General features: G+C 42.1%; 1 protein-coding gene across 1 annotated transcript in view; it reads right to left on the bottom strand.

Moving 5' to 3' along the window:
• The window catches only part of GRM5 (glutamate metabotropic receptor 5), a 228,858-nt gene that overhangs the window by 40,651 nt on the left and 168,679 nt on the right, over positions 1 to 19,528 (bottom strand). The window contains exons 4-5 of the mRNA XM_014571135.3: positions 17,210 to 17,378; positions 14,642 to 14,768 (exon numbers count right to left, since the gene is read on the bottom strand). Coding sequence (XP_014426621.2) covers positions 14,642 to 14,768; positions 17,210 to 17,378 — 296 coding nt within the window. The remainder of the gene's footprint in view (positions 1 to 14,641; positions 14,769 to 17,209; positions 17,379 to 19,528) is intronic.

The following is a 19,528-nucleotide window of genomic DNA, read 5'->3' as shown; positions in this document are numbered from 1 at the left end:
GGAGAGAAAACAGAAACATTTTGTATATGTCTGAAGCCAGGAGGAGATACCTATCTCTTTGAAGGCAGAGAAGGAGCAAGCCAGGCTGAAGTGGCTGCACGATAATCTGAAAGCTATTTATATCTTCCCCAATTTATATGTTTATCTACCTAAGATCTTTTAGGATTTAATTCAAAGACCATTGACATTAATGGAAAAACTCTCATTGACTTCCATGGGTTTTGGATCAGGCTAATACTGTTCCCTGTCATTGACTGTTCCTCAGACTGGTTAATCTTTCACCACTGGTTAATCTGTCTGATGCAAAATAGTTGACCTTGTCTAAAGTTCATAGATTTGTTTTATGCCAAGTTCAGCTCTCCAAGGGGAGTATGTCTAGACTACATGCCTCTATCAACAGAGGCATGTAAATTAGACTACCCGACATAGTCAATGAAGCTGGGATTTAAATATCCCCGGCTTCATTAAAATAAAAATGGCCACTGCGCTGTGCCGGCTCGGCTGATTGTCAGCACAGCGCCACAGTCAAGACACAGATCGGTCGACAGGGAACACCTTTGTTAACTGCTCTCTTATGCCTCATGAAACGAGGTTTACAGGAGCGGTTGACAAAGGCATTGCCCGTAGACCGATACACATCTTGACTGCCGCGCTGTGCTGATGATCAGCTGAGCCGGCACAGCGTGGTGGCCATTTTTATTTTAATGAAGCCGGGGATATTTAAATCCCAGCTTCATTGACTATGTCGGGTAGTCTAATTTACATGCCTCTGACAACAGAGGCATGTAGTCTAGACAGACCCCAAAAGTGAACCTACACTGACTGCACCGTTACCTTAAAAGAGGCATTTCACGGTGGATACCCACAAACTGGGGAGACCAGCCTAAGTAGCATGTGGAGCTCACACAGGCTACTTCTACACTGCACATGAATTTCTAAATAAGCTATTCCGGAATGGTTATTCTGAAATAGCTTATTTCAAAATTGCACTGTTACACTCAAAATTAGTCCGAGGCAGGCTTCCCTAATGTAGCCGTGCTATCTCGATTTAGAGCCCCAAGAGGGACTGGGGAGGAATAACTTAGAATGGCCCTTTTGAGGGGCTATTTCAAAATAGTAGCAGTGGAGCAACTACATATGCCTTATTCCAAATTAGCTATTTAGGATAGGCATTATTTTTCATAGAATGAGATTCACAGATTTCTGAATAAGCCGCCTGTTATTTCAAAATTATTTCGAAATAATGGAATGACGGTTTAGATGCTCACATAGTTATTTCAGAATAATGGCCGTTATTCCGAAATAACTTTGCTGTTTAGACATACCCACAGTGATTTGGCAATTGGGAATAAGGGCCTGTCTCTGTGGGGACATTCAGGAAAATAAATCAAGGGTGTGAATTTAAAGTGGATTAGTTAAACCACGTTAACCCTTTGTGGGGGCACTCTCATTCAAAGTTAAAGTAGACTTAATTTGGTTTAGTTTAATTCATTTTGGAATTTATTCACTTTGAGTTATTTCAGATTAATATTCCTGAGGGTCCTCATATATACTAGTGCTAAATGTAAGTATTTGACTGGAATTTGGAAGTTTCTATTTCTGAGCCCTGTGTTCATACAACTAGAAAATGCCTCTTTCACCCTTTTCTTTATTTTCAGGGGATATTAATGTTGTAAGGTGTTTCCTGCCAATATCAAATATGTACTTAAATACAGAATTCATTCCAAGGAAAATAAACTCTTTGTATATTACATCTAAAAGTGTCAGAGGGGTAGCCGTGTTAGTCTGTAACTGGAAAAACTTAAAAAACAACAAATAGTTTTGCAGCACCTTAGAGACTAACAAAATATGTAGATGGTATCAAAACTCATGATACAATCTACATTTTTTAGTCTCTAAGGTTCTGCAAGACTATTTGTTTTTATATTAAGTCTAATTATTCTCTTTCCATCATCTGAAGAAGTGGGTTGTGCCCATGAAAGCTCACGATACCATCTACATGTTTTGTTAGTCTCTAAGGCATGGGTGGGCAATAATTTTTGATGGGGGGGACACTCCAAGATTTTGGAAAGTGATCAAGGGCCGCACTCTTCTATGATATTAATGGGGATGTGAGGTCTGGGATGGAGGTTGGGTGCAGAAGAGAGCTTGGGGTAAGTGACTGGGGTGCAGGAGGGAGACTGGAGTCTGGGAGGGAGTTGGGATGAAGCAGGCAGTTGTGACCTAGGGCAGGGGACTGGAGTGCAGGAGTTTGGGATGTGACCTAGGGTAGGAGGGGATTGTGATCTGGGGAAAGAGATTGGTGTGTCAAATCTGGGAGGGGTATGGGTGTAAGAGGAAGATAGAGGGTTTGGGTATGTTGAGTGGGGGCAGGGGAGGGGTGAGGCAGAGAGTTGGGGCAGGAAAGAGCTGGGGTACGAGAAGCAGGCTCTGGCCAAGAGACTTACTTTTCAACTGTCAAACTAGCCTGCCTGCCTGCAGAGCTTAAAATGTTTCCCAGCCAGCCTGCCTGCCTGGCCATGTGCTTCCTGAATAACTGAGCCCAGGAAAGGGGGCCTGATTCTTCTTAGCTGCCTGTTATTCTAACAAGCAGCTCACATTGGCTGGTTTCTGCCAGAAACTGACCAATGGGAATGTGCTGGGGGTGGGGCAGCTCCTAAAACATCCTCCCTCTCCTCTAGTTTCAAAACAGAGATGGAGCCCTGCAGCTGCTTTTCTGCACCGCAGGTGGGGCTGCAGGGCAAGCAGGAGAGCCTGCTTGGGGCTCCCCGCTGCCTCCACGAGCCAGATCTGGTGGCTTGGTGGGCTAGATTTGGAATGCGGGCCATATTTTGCCCTTGCCTGTTCTAAAGTGCTGTTAGACTATTTGTTGTTTTTTATGTTTTTTCATTGTTTTTGTATCATTCACAGGTGTGATGGTGAAACTACAATTATACATAATACATCATCAAAATCAATGGGGTGTATAGCAAAGGTTCTAGGCAAATTGATTTCTAACCCATGGAAATACCATAAGGATCTGGGTTGTTTAACCTTTGACATCAACACAGCTAAAAAGAGGAACAAATTTGCAGGCGTATTTGTGTAACAGAAGTTGTCCCTTAATTAATAAATGCAGACTAACCTGACACTCATATGTTAGCAGTTTTAGCATGAAAAGCTTTTCATGCTAATAATGAAGTTATCACCTTTTCATAGTGTAACAAGATCATCTGGATTTTTAATCACTCTCATTAACATTAATAAAAGTTACCTGTGTGACTCCCATTCTCTTTACTGAGAATATGCATCTTATTTATCCTGAAGGAGATTAGGGGGTTGATTCTAATTTCAATGATATTGGCATAATTCAGGAGTAACTCCTTTGAAGTCAATGAAGTTACACCTGTGTAAATCTGATAGTAAAACATTTGTCATACATAATCACCCTAATCCCTTCTTAAGATAGCACCTGCATATCTTTCCACCAATATATGACTAAAAAACCTCAATGACCAATATGGCTATTCTCAATTTTACCAAAGGATCACTTAATTAATGTTTACTGGAATTGCTTTGGTACTAGCTATTTCATATTCATAATGCTGCCTGTAGATTTCTGGAGCAGAAAACATTAGAAAATGAACTTTTTCTGGCAAGTGGCCTTTATCCGCAGCAAAAAGAAAAAAAAGGACTGATTTTAGGATGGCTTCTAACAGAAGTGACTCATGGACATGCACTTATCAGTTCCAGCCTATTTCTTGCCTTTCAAGGTTTATTACTCTTTTTTAAATTCCCCTAATAAAAATCCCACAAAGAGCTGAAAGACTCAGGTTATTTTTTCTCTTTTCATTTTATTAGGAGGATGCTAAACTATATGCAATGCTTTATTCCTCAATTAAGTCTGAAGACTGAATATTTTCTGTGAAATAATGATCAGCAAGGTTATCGTGTACACACATTTGCAGGTAATGGTTTCTGAGAATGACATTTTGAAGGGAGAGAGGACTATATAAAATAAAGGAAGGAAGAGGGGAAAAAAGATTTTGAATACTTTGTCAGATTTATTGGCCAAGATTAAACTAATGTCAATACTGAAAAAATTAGTCCACATAAAGTAGCCCAATTCTTCCCCACAAGATATGGATATGCCTGAACACCCTTACATCAAGGTGCACCTCATCAGCAGGATAACACATTTGGAAAGCCTGCTTTGTTGGTTGGCTGGGGAATCCTCAGGCATAGTTACAAAAGACAGAGATGCCCCCCACAGGTGTGTTGAGAACAATCTCAGACCAGAGGAAAGGCTTTTAGCAGCAAGGGCAGTTTATTTAATGCTATCTTGAGGTGGCACTATAAAGCTGCATGAGTGTATCTGAGGCCAGAAATTTGTCTGTCTACAGGCCAAGGTGATAAGCACAGCAGAAATAAATTGATTCATAGAAAAGAATTCAGCCTTTTTTGCTCTTTGACTTGAAATGGAAAAAGACCTTTGCCGCAACACAATGCAGTATTTATATCTACTTAGTTGTATGCACAATATGCAAGATCTCATATCCCATAAAAATGTCTCTGTTTTGAGATATGAAAACTTACAAGCAAGTTCAGCTGTTGAATGCAAGAAAGCTAAATTTTGTGAAAAATACATATTACATTATCTGGAGCACTCTCTCTCTCTAGAGTCACAAATTACATTCATTTGTGATCTTCTGTATTGCTAAACAATTTCTCCAGCAGTGAGAGAAATTTAAAGGTAGGTAGTATTCACCCTTGGGATTTGATCATGATAATGTTATTTATTTTATTTATCTGAATTCCTTTGAAACCTATGACAAGTCTAAAATGTCATAAGAACAGGAGAACATAAGAGCAACCATACGGGGTCAGATCAAAGCCCAGTCCATCTAGCCCAGTATTCTGTCTTCCAACAGTGGTCAATGCCAGGTGCTCCAGAGGGAATGAACAGGAAAGGTAATCATCAAGTGATTCATCACCTGTTGCCCATTCCCATCTTCTGATAAATAGAGGGGAGATTTCTAACACAACATGTCGGTGCACACTGTTATTCAGACCCCCATAGACTGACCTGTAGGGCAGTATGGATGCAATCTAAGGCTGTGTCCAGACTCAAGGGTTTTTTCGAAAAAAGTAGCCCTTTTTTGAAAAAACGTCACCTGCGTCTAGACTACAGCCGCGTTCTTTCGAAATTAAATCGAAAGAATGCGGCTTTTCTTTTGACGGTGGAAAACTCATTTCACGAGGAAGAATGCCTTTTTTCGAAAGTGCTCTTTCGAAAAAAGGCGTTCTTGAATGCAAACAGGGCTTTTTCGAAAGAGAGCATCCAGACTGCCTGGGTGCTTTCTTTCAAAAAAGCGGCTTGCTTTTTCGAAAGTACTGCTTGCAGTCTAGACGCTCTTTTTCGAAAGAGACTTTTTCGAAAGTATCTTTTAAAAAAGCCTCTTTCGAAAGAGGCTTGCAATCTAGACGTAGCCTAAGGGTGAGATAAAGGAAATGCTATTAACCTTAGTTTACAGATGGAGAACTCCGGTACCAAAATTTGAGAGCCTGACCCAAAGCTCACTGAAGTCAGTAGAAAGACTGTCTTTGACTTAATGGCTTTTCGATCAATCCCAGTGAAAATCATTTGACAAAGACAGGAATTAAACCCAGATTTTCAGAATCCCAGGCCAGCACCTTAACTACAATCTCTCCTCAGTAAATACAAACAGCTTAAACAACTAAGACAAAGCAGCTCACCTCAACAAGAAAGATGATAAAAAAACTACTCCTGCCAATCATCCCAGCTTACAATATAACTGCCCTACCCCTTGATACAGCTCTTCACTCATCCCTGTTTCCCCTCAACCTTGGTAAACTATAATTAATGCAAATGATCAAATCTACTTTCTTATGAAGAAAGAAGAAAACACTAAGTTATGAAGAAAGCAATGAATGTTCTGCACAGAGGCGTGTTTAGAGTTATAAAAGCAATTATATAAAATTGAACTCTCCCTGTATCTGATCCTTGCATGTCTGAGTTATAGCTGTTCAAATTATTCACAAAAGCAGGACTGCAATGTCATTATAATAGCAATCTGAGACATGAGCCAGATCCTATTCTGTCTTGTTCATTATCACCAGAATTGTCAGCTAATAACTGACTACGGTATCTTTTTTTTAATATACTAATGATGACATAAGAAGCACAACTGAGAGCTACAATTTTAAAGTAGCTCTAGTGTATTTGTTTGAATGCATGGTTTTGGCAGCTTGTATTGCTGATGTTTCAAGAGACTCATCCTAAAAGGTGCTTTACATATAATTTCCCAGTTTTTCTGTAGGAGTTGAGGATGTTCAGCAACTGGCAAGTGTAGGCAATCAGCACCTCAAAGCATCCTTAGAAACTCACCAAAGAAACCCAATCCTGATCTGTGTTTTTCATAAGCTGTCATATAAACTGTGCCAGAAACCAAGACTGAGCAGTGACTGGGTACGTCTACACAGCAGTGTTATTTCAGAATTACTGATGTTATTCTGAAATAACATAGTCCATGTCTACACTAAAAGCAATTATTTTGATATAATGTCAAAATAATGTCAAGCTGGAGGACTTCTTACTCCGACTCCTGTAACCCTCATTTTACAAGGAGTAAGGGAAGTCAGAGGAAGAGTGCTCTTTCTTGGACTTCCTGCTGTGTAGACAGCGCCAAAAGCTAAAATAAGCTATTTTGACTTAAGATAAACAGTTGGGCTACGTCTACACTGGCCCCTTTTCCGGAAGGGGCATGTAAATTTCATGAGTCGTAGTAGGGAAATGCGCGGGGGATTTAAATATCCCCCGCGGCATTTAAATAAAAATGTCCGCCGCTTTTTTCCGGCTTTTAAAAAAGCCGGAAAAGAGCGTCTACACTGGCCCCGATCCTCCGGAAAAAGCGCCCTTTTCCGGAGGCTCTTATTCCTACTTCGAAGTAGGCGTTTCCCCTCTAGAATCTTCTGGTCGCGTTGCTCTCTTCGCCATACTGCCCTCCGGCAGTGCCCAAGTCACTCGCTCTGAGCCCCCCCTTCCGGGGGTTTGGTGTCTCTCCAGCAGGCCTGTCCGCAGGCCTAGCAGGCTGGCCGGTTGGCTGTCCGAGCGTCCTGGCCCAGCCTGACTCTCTAGCCCTGCCCTAGCTCCAGAGAGCGTCCTGCTCCCTCGGCAGCCAGGCTCACAGCCTTGCCGCAGGCCTAGCAGGCTGGCCGGTTGGCTGTCCAAGCGTCCTGGCCCAGCCTGACTCTCTAGCCCTGCCCTAGCTCCAGAGAGCGTCCTGCTCCCTCGGCAGCCAGGCTCACACTGCCTTGGCTGAAGCAGCCCTTCCCTTTTATAGTCCCCAGCTGGGCCTTAATTGGCCAACGCCGCCCAGCTGCGTTCCTTCGAAGTAGGAATAAGAGCCTCCGGAAAAGGGCGCTTTTTCCGGAGGATCGGGGCCAGTGTAGACGCTCTTTTCCGGCTTTTTTAAAAGCCGGAAAAAAGCGGCGGACATTTTTATTTAAATGCCGCGGGGGATATTTAAATCCCCCGCGCATTTCCCTACTACGACTCATGAAATTTACATGCCCCTTCCGGAAAAGGGGCCAGTGTAGACGAGCCCTTCATGTAACTCAAGGGCTACGTCTACACTGGCATGATTTTCCGGAAATGCTTTTAACGGAAAAGTTTCTGTTAAAAGCATTTTCGGAAAAGGGCGTCTAGATTAGCAGGACGCTTTTCCGCAAAAGCACTTTTTGCGGAAAAGCGTCCGTGGCCAATCTAGACGCAGTTTTCTGCAAAAAAGCCCCAATCGCCATTTTTGCGATCGGGGCTTTTTTTGCCGAAAACAGTACTGTGCTGTTTACACTGGCCCTCTTGCTCAAATGATTTGCGCAAGAGGGCTTTTGCCCAAACGGGAGCAGCACAGTATTTCCGCAAGAACACTGACGATCTTACATGAGCTCGTCAGTGTTCTTGCGGAAATTCAAACAGACAGTGTAGACAGCTGGCAAGTTTTTCCACAAAAGCAAATGATTTTGCAGAAAAACTTGCCAGTCTAGACACAGCCAAGTTGCGTAGCTTATTTTGGCTTTGGCCCTGCTGTGTAAATGTGCCCTTCACATCCTAGAAATGGTCACTTTCTGTTGATCTTCTCAGTGAGACAGAAAGAGGGAGTGAGCAACTGTATGCAGTACAATGAAAGGGATTGCTTTTGTTCGTTATATACAAAACCAGATCAGTTTTGATCCTGGACTCTTACTAACAAAATCCTTTCTATGGAAGACAGCATAGAACTATCCAGTTCTTTCTATGAAAAATGCAATGTAAATGCCAGTTGCTTTGTTTCCGGGGTTCAGCTCTTTCTATTTTTCTCACTGTTTATCCACCCTTCTAAATCCAAGCCCAGTTTTCATGAAGTATCCAGGGCTCCTACTCAACTGCCCTCAGCCAGATAGGAGTGAACACAACTTCCCTGGCAGCCTTTCCCTTTTACTTCAAATGATAAACTAATCGGCTGCCTAAAAGGGAAGCAGATGTTCCCAGTCCATGCCTCTCAAGGGTCAGAATGCAGTCTCCATACACAAACTTAGTCCTTGCCAGCAGGGCCGGCCCACAACATTTTGGCACCTGAGGCGCAGAGCTCAAATGATGCCCCCTCACATGGGCCAAAACTTTGAAAGGTCTCAATTCTGCCTTCTTCCTGTGATGTCTCTTATGCCCTCCTTCCTCCAGCACAGCACTCCACCATCTCTGTGCATCTAGAGCAGAGAGAATACATATGCACAGGCAGCAGACACAATTTTCTACACTCTGGGTCCTAGTGACGCCCCACCCCCAGTCTGACACCTGAGGCGGACGCCTCAGTTCACCTCATGGTAAGGCCAGCCCTGCTTGCCAGCTGGAGGCCCATAACAGGGTCATAATCTGGCTGCACTTGTCCAATATAAATATCAGATCACAAGACTGGGCTATAAATGTAATAATGCCCTTGCTTTATTTTGCCACATGAAATGAAAATGTTCCTTGCAACTACACTGAAAAAGTAAATCTATTTCTGATATTCAGTCCTAGTACATGGCAGTCAAACCAAGAAAAGAAAATAGACAGTTCAATGCAAAATATCATTTTTCCCAATCTCATCTGAATCCAGTTAAGAAAATCAAATAGACAACACATCCAGAGGACATTAGGAATGAGAAAAAAATGTCAATACAACCTGAAGAAAACCCAAATGTTGTTGATATTAATAGTATCAACCTTCTGTTCCTGCCCCTAAATAGTTGCTGTCAAAACTTTGTTGCCATCACTCTTGTGCTGTGTCAGAAAGTGTGACCTACCCATTTTCCGCACACCAAAAGACATTTCTAAGTCAGTCATTAAGGGAAAAAGAAACAAGAAGAAGGAGTCAGCTAGAACAGGAAATCCCCAAGATATACCAAAGCAGCACTGAAATTTCAGACATTAATATATGACGCTCTTCCCGAGCCCACTCTTACCATTTTTTACAGAGAAGTGTATGTGCACAAAAACAATATGATCACCTAGGAAACCAATGAGAAACACTCCTATTCATTTTACTAGGGTTTGAATATGGCTTGTTAAGGAATCCCTTGTTTCTGTCTTAAAATGTTTGGATTCTCTCCTCCCTTCACTGTTGAGTTAATTCAGACAATACCCTGGGTTGGGTTGCCAGCATGTCTAGATCTAAATCCATGAATCATTGTTTCCTGGCCTGAAAACCTCCGGTGTGTTTGCTTAAAGTCTGTAGTTGTCTCATAAACCTTTATATAGGTGCAGAGAGCAACGCTGAATAACCATGGATGCTATTAAGATAACATGTATTGAAGACTCTTATTGCAAATTTGAAAGGTATTCAGCTCTGTCTTTCCTGTGGAATTGCTTGCTTGGCTCTTCCTTTTCTTAAGTCAGGCCTGCATGTTCCAAAAGTGAGTAGTAATTTTGGGCATGTCCATTGATGCTCAGTTCGAGACATTTTAAAGGGGCCTGACTTTAAGAGGGTGGGTGTTCAATGCTTTCTTAAAAGTCAGCCCCTTTTAAGATATCTCAAGCTCCCTTCGTGAGCCACCCGCTAGTGTCTCTAAATGAGCATGGGAGATACACCACACAGTCCACTCAGCCTCCTCTGACTGCACTAGTTTTGGGAGAGTTGTGGTAGGGGAAAAGCTTCTGATGTAGAGTGGGAGACTGGTAGTTACTTCATCCAGACTTCTTTCTTTCCTACAATTGCCTTCCTGCCTCCCTCCCTCCCACCCCCTTATGGATTGATACCCGGAGCCTTCTTTCTCCACACATCAGCCAAAGAGCACCTGTTTCTTCATCCTTACACACCCTCTAGCAATCAGAGGTCGCTTGCCAATCAAGAAGTCAGGGCCCATACTCCAACCCACATTACTACCAGAACAGTTACATTGTCACCCAACCAGCCACCCTATTGTCAGAGTCTTCAGAGGATCCTGTTTGCCTCTATTATTACCAAAGGAAAAACCAGCACAGCCACTGCTGGCTTCATGAAAACCAGCTGCCATGCAAAGGTGGCCACAAGAGCAAGTACTGGGAAGAAAGGGGTGAAGGTGTTCGTGAGATATCAGGCTGTAGTGGGGACGGGAGAAGGAAAGAGATGGATTTGAGAGTGGGAAGGACATGGAACTGATGAGTTTGGGGAGGGAAAGTATACATTTTCTAAGGGGGTAAGCAGTAATTTACCCAGGGAATGCTGAGGGTGAAAAGTTTTGAGGGTTGAAACTCTGGCCACATATCATGGTCTTTGTCATGAACAGGGGAAGTGCCAACCAGCATGCAGTGACTAAGGGGTTAACTCAGGTACCTAGCAAAGGTGTTGGCTAGGGAACCAGAAGAGTCAATCGAGATAGAAGGTTGAAATTCGAATTTGATATAATTTCCCTGCCAGCTTCCTTTGTGTGGGAGAGTTAAACCAGGAGTTGAGAGAAACAGAACGATTTAAACCCAAGCAGGACTACCATGCCCCCCCACCTCCTGCCATGGAATTCAGGGCATGGAAGTGGACTGAACAAAGAGAAAATTAGAAGTGAGTACCAGGGAAATGTGGGTCCAGTCACGTTCAGGGTAATTTTTCTTTATTTTGTGGTTTGGTTTGAACAGCTTTGTGTGAATCTAGGTTTCCTCTCCCCACTTACTACCATCTAAGCTTTGTGCCAAGACTTTTCTCTATTTTTTTAAGTTTGTTTTTCTTGGTTGCTCTATAACATCTAGCAGCCAAGTATGTTTTATCAAGTTTAGCTTTTGTTTTTTAATAAAAATCACTCCTTTTAAGATGATGATTTGATTCTTGTGTCCTGGAAGGTCTGTCTGTATCTATCTGTATGCCTCTGACTGAGGGGTCAGCTACCAGAGACTGCAGCTTGTTTTTCTTTTTTCTTTTTCAAGCTCTTTTGGGGCATCCCTGGAGTTGATTTCAAGTGTTCACCTCTGGTTGGGTTTTTTGGGTGGGGGGGAATCAAAGCACTTTATGGTGGCAGCAAATCCCCCAAAATCTGTGTATTAGGATTCTGGAGGGAAGTTTTTGTAACCTGTGCCTGTAGAGGCAAGGTTTTGAAGCTCTCTTATGGACCCCCACCTTCTGCATTTGGAGTGCCAGAGCAGGGAACAGCCTTGACAATCTTCCTGGCCTCTAGTACTTACTCTTAGATGGTAACAGAGATATTTTCCTGTGTCTGTCTTTATCAACAGAAACTCTTTCCCTGCTTTCAAATATATTTGGACTTTACACTTTTCCTGCACATTTAAATTCTCATTTTTGCTTCTGAGAATAGTTTTTCACCATTTGTTCTAGCTTCCTTCTCAAAACACACTTGTATTCTGATGTCCTACAAACACATAAGTAAAGGGATACACTAAGCTCATTTTTCCCACACTGGCAATCTCCCAGCCCCTCACCATTTCATTTAATCAAATCTATGGCTCAAAACCAATCATGGCTATTGAGCAGATGAAAGATGGAGTAATATGTTGTCAAATGAGCCAGGAGTGATTTGATTGGTGCTCCAGTAACTGGCAAACAGTGAGATGCTACAGATGTGCCAAATAGCTATTTGCCAATATGTGACAAACAGTGAGATGCCATCCTTTTCAGGTGTGGAGTTGATCTATTTCAAGGAAGGCAAAGCATCAATACTCTCATCTGAAGGAGATAGTGGAAGTAAGACTTTTTCCAATCAGCTTATTATGAATGAAGCTTTGTGAAGCTGTCACTACCTAGGTGAAGACTTTATCTTGCAACGAGGAGATGCAGATTGCTGCAATATCAAGCATAAGGGCATTTCAAGGAGACTACTGTGTGCTTTGCAAAATTGAAGGAAATGTCCTGCCAGACTACAAAATACCTCTCTCTTGCTCATTCTCTCTCTTTACTAAAGCTTATGTGAAAAACAAGGCTAGACTGAAAGGCATTTTCTTAACAAGCTCTGTAATCTGGTGACCTTAAATACAGTTAAAAACATTATTGCTCAATGCACCCTACAGATCCACTGGAAGAGCATTTTTAGAAGCTGTGTTTTTAAGTCAGTGTTAAAGAGCAGAGGCTGGATTGCACTGTTTTTCACAGACACCCCAGATATGTTATATGTACACCTATCAGTTTCAGCAACAGCAAGGACATTACATGGAATTAATCAAGCAGAAGAATGATCTACAAAATGCATTAATGAAGCAGTTAGCATATCAATGGTAAAAAAAAAGCTGCTTTTTTTCTTTAAAATGGAGTAACTGGTAACTAGATACCTCAGTGGTGCACACATTAGTGTACTATAACTCTCCTACACAGCAAGAGAAATATGAAATGCAAAAATGCCACATTCTACTTGGCTTTTCTGTGCACATGTACGTACATTCTCTCTCTTGAAGCATTCCCTCCTCGCCACACCCAGCCCATTTGTTTAATCCATCTTGTCCTGAACTAAGATGTCAACCTTTTGGCAACGTCCTTTTTCTACCTCTTTGTATACAACCCAGCTAATGAGAATCTAATCTGTGGCTGGCATTTGTAGGTGTTTATGCACCGGTTCGACCTCTCTGGTCTGGCACCTTTGGGACCTGATTGGTACCAAATGAGAAATTTGCCAGACTAGATGAGGTCCCCAGATACCACCTCCCACAGACCATCTTCCCTCCCCAAACTGCCTCAGCCCCAGCCCTGCTATTTCAGCTGCTGTGTCTCCAGCCCCGGCCTTGCTATCAGGGCTGCCGCAGCTGCTGTGTCTCTGGCCCCAGCTGCCCTACCACAGCTGCCACGACTGCCAGGTTCCCAGCCCTGCTACTGGGACTCCTGCAGCTCCTGCTGCATTACTGGGGCTCCAGCGCTGGTCCCAGCCCCAGCCCCCGCCCCTCTGGGCTCTGAGCTGCCAACCCTCTTGCCATTGTGGCTCCCTGCCAGGACTCCCTGGTCCAAGAGCACCCGTGGTCCAGTAGAACCATGAATGTGGCCAGATAAGAGAGTCCCTATTTTGGGAAGTTCAGCCTCTAATAAAAATATTTGAACACTACTGCCATCATTAGACAGCTAGGAGAAACCCCAGACAGTACCAATGTTGAGGCCATGCACTGCTAGTCGCAAAATCTACTATTGGAAATTCTTCATACTTCCTTGCTTGAAACACAGAGGTGGCACCATACTGAGCTGGGAAGACATCATCCCTGTTTGCCCGGTACATCCAAGGCTATTACAAATGTTGATGCTTCTTAGATCAGTCATGTTTTTGCTGGGAGTAATATTCACAGGGAGCACTCTAGAAGTTCTCACAATTAGTTAGAATTTGGATGAAAAACGGATGTTTCGCAAAAATATTTTGTGCCCGTTTTGAGAAAAAACAGAGGCACTTAAAATTAGATCCCGCTCACTTTCTATCTAAGAATTTATCACCTGCCATTTTTGGAGGTTTCATATCTGAATCTGCTTCAATGATTTTGGCCCAGTTTGGCCCTAAAACTGGAATAAGCCTATTTTCTAGATCCTGTGGCTAAGAACTTTGGGAATAGTGGGTCCAATGATTTTCCTCTGGTTTGTGATAAAGATTCATGACCCTGGTCTATACTAGGGAGTTATTTTGAAATAACAAGCGGGCATCCGCACTACCAAGCTTGTTATTTCAAAATTAGAGGCTGGTTATTTTGAAATAATAACTCCTGCTTTCCACAAGGAATAATGGTTATTTTGAAACAGTTATTTTGAAATAGCGGTAGTGTGCTATTTCAAAATAACTGGTTCCCAGAGTCATTCAAAGTAATTACTCCCTAGTGCTTCCTGGGGCTCTAAGTAGAGGTAGCACTTCCACATTAAGGAGACTGCCTTGGACTAATTTTGAACCTTCCTCGTAGTGTGGAAATGCTATTTCAAAATAGTTATTTCGGGAATTATTATTTTGAAATAAGTTATTTCAAAATAATTTCCTGTTGTAGACGTGCCCATGGAGAACAGCTATATGAGTACAGACTCCAGCCCCAGTTCAAACATAGACCTGAACTCTAGGCTAAACAAAATCCAGACCACTCTACTATTTAGTTTTGTAGTGCATATATTTCCCCAACTCCTGTATGTATTGTGTATGAGCATTTTGATTGACATTTGCTCGGTTTTAAAAACAACAATAATTCAATTACCTGTAAGGTCATCAGTGGGCCAGGAGCCCAGCTGGCATGCCTTGCATGTGTATTCATCAGAAACAAACTCATTCTCTTTACATGGGGTACAGGTCCAGCAGCAGCTTACTTCTCCTTTACGGATCACCTGAGATTAACATAACAGTGCAATTAGATCTGTTTTTAAATCAATTTTCTTTATTGCTGTTGAGATTCCTTATTTTATTTTCAAAGTCCCTTTTTTAAGATACTCCCTGTATCTTATAGGGTGCATCTACACATCAGGGCATAACTCGAAATAAGTTGCGCAAATTGAGCTACGCCAATTGCATAGCTTATTTTGAAATTGGAAGCATCCACACAGCACTCTCATTTCAAAACAGAGCACTCTTCCTCTGACTTCCTTTACTCCTCATACAATGAGGGTTACAAGAATCAGAGTAAAAAGTACTCCAGCTTGACAGTATTTTGACAGTATTTCGAAATAACTGCCTGCTGAGTTACTTTGAAATAATGTTGCTGTGTAGACGAACTCAGAGAGATAAACCTCTTTTCCTGAGGTATGGAAACTACTCACAAGGTAGAGTGGAGTCAATTCTACAGCCTAAACTGAGAGGCAGTTAGTTGGCTTTCAGCTCATACTGTACAGGCACATGGCTTTAGCCCATAAAGTCTCAGGTTCAATTCCTCCTAACAGCAACCAGGGTCAGTTGGCTTTATACAATCACAGAAAATAGTTTGCAACCACCTTAAAGGCTGCATTATGTTCAAATAAATTGTCATATACATTTGTGAAGATCTAAATCTCATCAGTGTTGATTTACACACAGAAAAAACGGAACAATATTATTCATCGTAGACAATTCACCCATTTCTAGTCCAAATCTACCATGAAAAGGTGGGAAACTAGCTTTGCTTCTCTAAGGATTGGAATGGAGTAGGGGTCAGTTTTCAGTAGTTTGTGTTCAATTTGAGAAAATTGAGAGTTTATGTCCTTTTCCCAAACTGATTCAGATCAGCTACATTTTAAACTAACATTTAATAATGAGAGAGCAATGTGTGTCCATTTTAACATTCAGGACTGATTTCCACCTCTTTCAATTCAGCACACTACAGCTTATTACTCCCTGGCAATTCAAATGAATTTTTCAAAATCCCCATGCATCTTCTCTTGGGCATTGAATGCATCTGTCATCCATGGCAATCTGCCAAAGGTGATGCAAAGGCCCTTTCCTCTTTGAGATAATGTATTCTCATCACTTTCTAGTCGATTTTAAATAAATACTACCAACTACAGCATTGGGCAGATGTATCGAGGCTTTGGAGTGATCAGTCCAGAAGGTGGCTTCACAAGCAAATGCGACAGATTGGGATTTGAATCAAATGCAAAGGCATGCAGCCAACTCAATTCCTGTATGTCTGGTGTAGTGCAGAGGCCTGAGCAATACCTCTCCTTCAACAGCTTTGAGAGAGCTTACAGAGATGGGTGTTGTTCACATTGGATTGTTAAAGGGCACGAGTAAGACTCTTTTAGCAAATCTCAGGATCAAGCTCCCTGTTAGATGTATCTAGCAAATGGAATTTTTAGCTGCTTCACTGTCCCTTTTTGAATATCCTGCTGCTGTCAATTGCAGTTGGTTGCACCAGGGAGCCAATGGGATCACTGGTCCCCTGGACAGTGTGTGTGGGGGGGGGCCCAGCTTTGTTCTCTTGGAGGAGGCAGGGCCTCAGGCAGAATAGGAGCAGCTGGGGCAGACTGGGTGGCATCTCTCCCCCTCCTCCTCTTCTGTTGGCCATCAGAGCCAGCCAGAACATGCCGCACAGGGCTCTAGAGTGCACCGTATGGTACTTCGGCGCAATTCTAAAAGGCCCGGGGCTCCAGTCACTACTACTGCCACAGTAGAAGTAGTGGCAGCTGGGACGTCACTTCCAGCCCTGAGGTCTTTTCCAGCCCTATAATTCTATGATTCTATGATCACCCAGCCCTGGAGCAATTGTCCCCTGTACTCCTTGCCTCTTTTATTGTGCCTGTGTTCCATTCCCTCCCAGAATTTATCCAGCCCTATTTAACTAAATCTCGTCCTCCCCCCTCCCAGACCACTCTCCTGCTGGTCGTTCTTGTGATTTTTCAGACCTGTTCATCCAAAGAGATTTGATGTCTCCAGAATGTTTCAGGTGTTCAGGGTGTGAGGCTTGCATAAAGCCGTGCAGAAAGGGCCATGCTGGGTGCTGCTGAATAATGGTACGCTGGTTTTATGTGCTTCTATAATCTCTGTATGAAATTCTGACTCCATAGATGTCAGTGGGAAGGCTTCTATTGACTTTCAGTAGTCAGTATCTCATCTCCTATTTTACTTTGTGGGCTATTTATTGTCCATGAAAGAAAATCTGGGATGTGTACTTATCAATAAAATGTAAAAAAATAATAAAAAGAATATACAGATATGGGTCCCGGTGTTCCCTGCTGGACCCCAGCTGATTTGCAGGTTCTCAGGGCTGAAAATTTTGACACACATTCTGGCTAACATATTGGGACTATGCAGATAATATATCAACACAATAATAAAGCCCCCAAATAAAGATATTTACCTTTATCTGGCCTTTTTCACATGGTTCACTGCAGACAGATCTGATGACAGTATTTTTCTTTGACCATATTTCATCATCATCCATCTTCAGTTCACCATTGTCCCAACTTCCAACATTGATATAGTCAAAGTAATCTTTTCCCATTTGCTTAAAATTCATAATCTCATACCTTTTGAAACAGAAAATGAACAAATAGTTGATCACTAAATCTTATTGATTTAAACAAGCACTATCAAATTAATATCTAATCAATGAAAAGAAAATTAAAAGTACTTATGCTACATGAACCACGGAGTCTCACAGGCTACATCTACACTACCAGATTTGCCGGTAGTGAGTATGCAAATGAGACATGGATTAGCATATTGCCACACTTCATTTGCATAATTGGGGGAGGGATAGATCAGTGGTTTGAGCATTAGCCTGCTAAACCCAGGGTTGTGAGTTCAATCCTTGTGGAGGCCATTTAGGGATTTGGGGCAAAAATTCATCAGGGATGGTACTTGGTCCTGCTGTGAAGGCAGGGGACTGGACTCAATGACCTTTCAAGGTCCCTTCCAGTTCTCGGAGATAGGCAATCTCCATTAATTAATTAATTTATTTAATTTATAATTTATGCAAGCTGTTTTTGTGCAATGGATTTTTACAGAAAAAAAAAAAGTAGTATAGATGTCTTCTTTTTGCACAAAAACCTCCTTTCCTGCCAGATTCTTATGCCCCCAAAAAAGGAGGTTTACCAATCTGGTGGAAGAAAGGGTTTTTGCGCAAAAAGAAAGCATCCACACTGCTTGATTTTGCATGAAAACCCCTAAGCAAAAACGGATCTGAAGAAAATATGCAAATGAGATTGCAACTCATGCTAATGAGTCCTTCATTAGCGTATTTTTTGCTGAGAAAACTCGTAGTGTAGACATAGCCCCAGACCTATAGTTGTTTATAATCATAGTCTACTATCATTTTTTAAAGTTTTCTCTTCCCTGTTGCTGTGTGAAAGACCCCTGGAGAGTATGGGAGAAAGCCTGACATCTGCCTAGCACGGGAAATGGGGAAACTGACTGGACACTAAGTGCTCCCAAATGCACTAAATGAAAGAATAAAAATGGAAAAATTTTGTTCTCTAATCTCCCTCAGCTCTATCTTGGGCTCTTCTACAACAGCACAATTTACTGAGGAATAGGGGGGAGTAGCTCTCCCTCCCAAGTTCAAATCCCCTGGGTTTCATATTTGAGGTCTGGTTAGAGCCCATGCCCTGACTCCAGAGGCATTTCTTAAATGCAACAGAGTTTGAGCTTGACTTTGGGGCAGGGAGTTTGTTATAAAAAGAGGAAGGCACGGTGATTAAGAATAACAAAAGGCTGGGCATTCCAGTAATTGAAGGATCAGATCGTTAGATCATCATGAAAACATTGTCAGGTATTCCACTTAAAAGATGGGGGTGGGAGCAGGGGAAGCGGAGGAATGAGTGTTGTGCTGCTGGGATTTGCATTTGGATTACTGTGTTAAACTTACAAATGTCTTTGAAAAAGGGGTGGCCAGTGACTAATCCAAAACTGACTGCAAAGAGCTACAAAGGGATTTCACAAACTTGGGTGACTAGGCAACACAAAGGCAGATGGAATTCAGTGTTGATAAGTGCAAAGCAACACACATGGAAGAATATAATCCTAACTACAGATACAAAATATCTGTTACCACTCAGGAAAGAGATCTTAGAATCCTTGTGGAGAGTTCCCTGAGAACATCTGTTCAATATGCAGTGGCAGTCTAAAAACTAAAAAGCTAACAGAATATTCAGAATCATTAGAAAAGGAATATATAATAAGACAAAATACCATATTGCCTCTATGTATTCCCACATTTTGAATACTGTATGCAGATCTGGTCAACCCATATAAAAAAAGGTTTATTGTATTTGGAAAAGGTACAGAAAGGGCAAAAGAAATGATTAGGGGTAAGGAACAGATTCCCTATCAAGAGAGATTAACAAGACTGAGACTCTTCAGCTTGGAAAAGAAATGACTAAAGGGTTAGAGTAACTGGCATTGGTCACTGTTGGAAGACATGATACTAAGCTAGAAGGACCATTGGTCTGACCCAGTATGGCCATTCTAATGTTCTTATATAGAGCTAAAATATATCTGCCCCTTGCTTTAATACACTACATCCCACTCCCCTTCCAGAGCTGAGAGAGAGCCCAGGAATCCTGATGGGGTCTCTCTCTCTCCACAGAGTTAATAATAAAATAAGAATATACATTCCAATTTTAAGGCTAACCAATGTCCCTCAAGGGACTTGCCACAAGATGTCAGAATATGTTAG

The sequence above is a fragment of the Pelodiscus sinensis genome, chromosome 1 (genome assembly GCF_049634645.1).
Source record: "Pelodiscus sinensis isolate JC-2024 chromosome 1, ASM4963464v1, whole genome shotgun sequence".
NCBI classification, from domain to species: domain Eukaryota; kingdom Metazoa; phylum Chordata; order Testudines; family Trionychidae; genus Pelodiscus; species Pelodiscus sinensis.
This window is presented reverse-complemented; position numbering and strand designations above follow the sequence as displayed.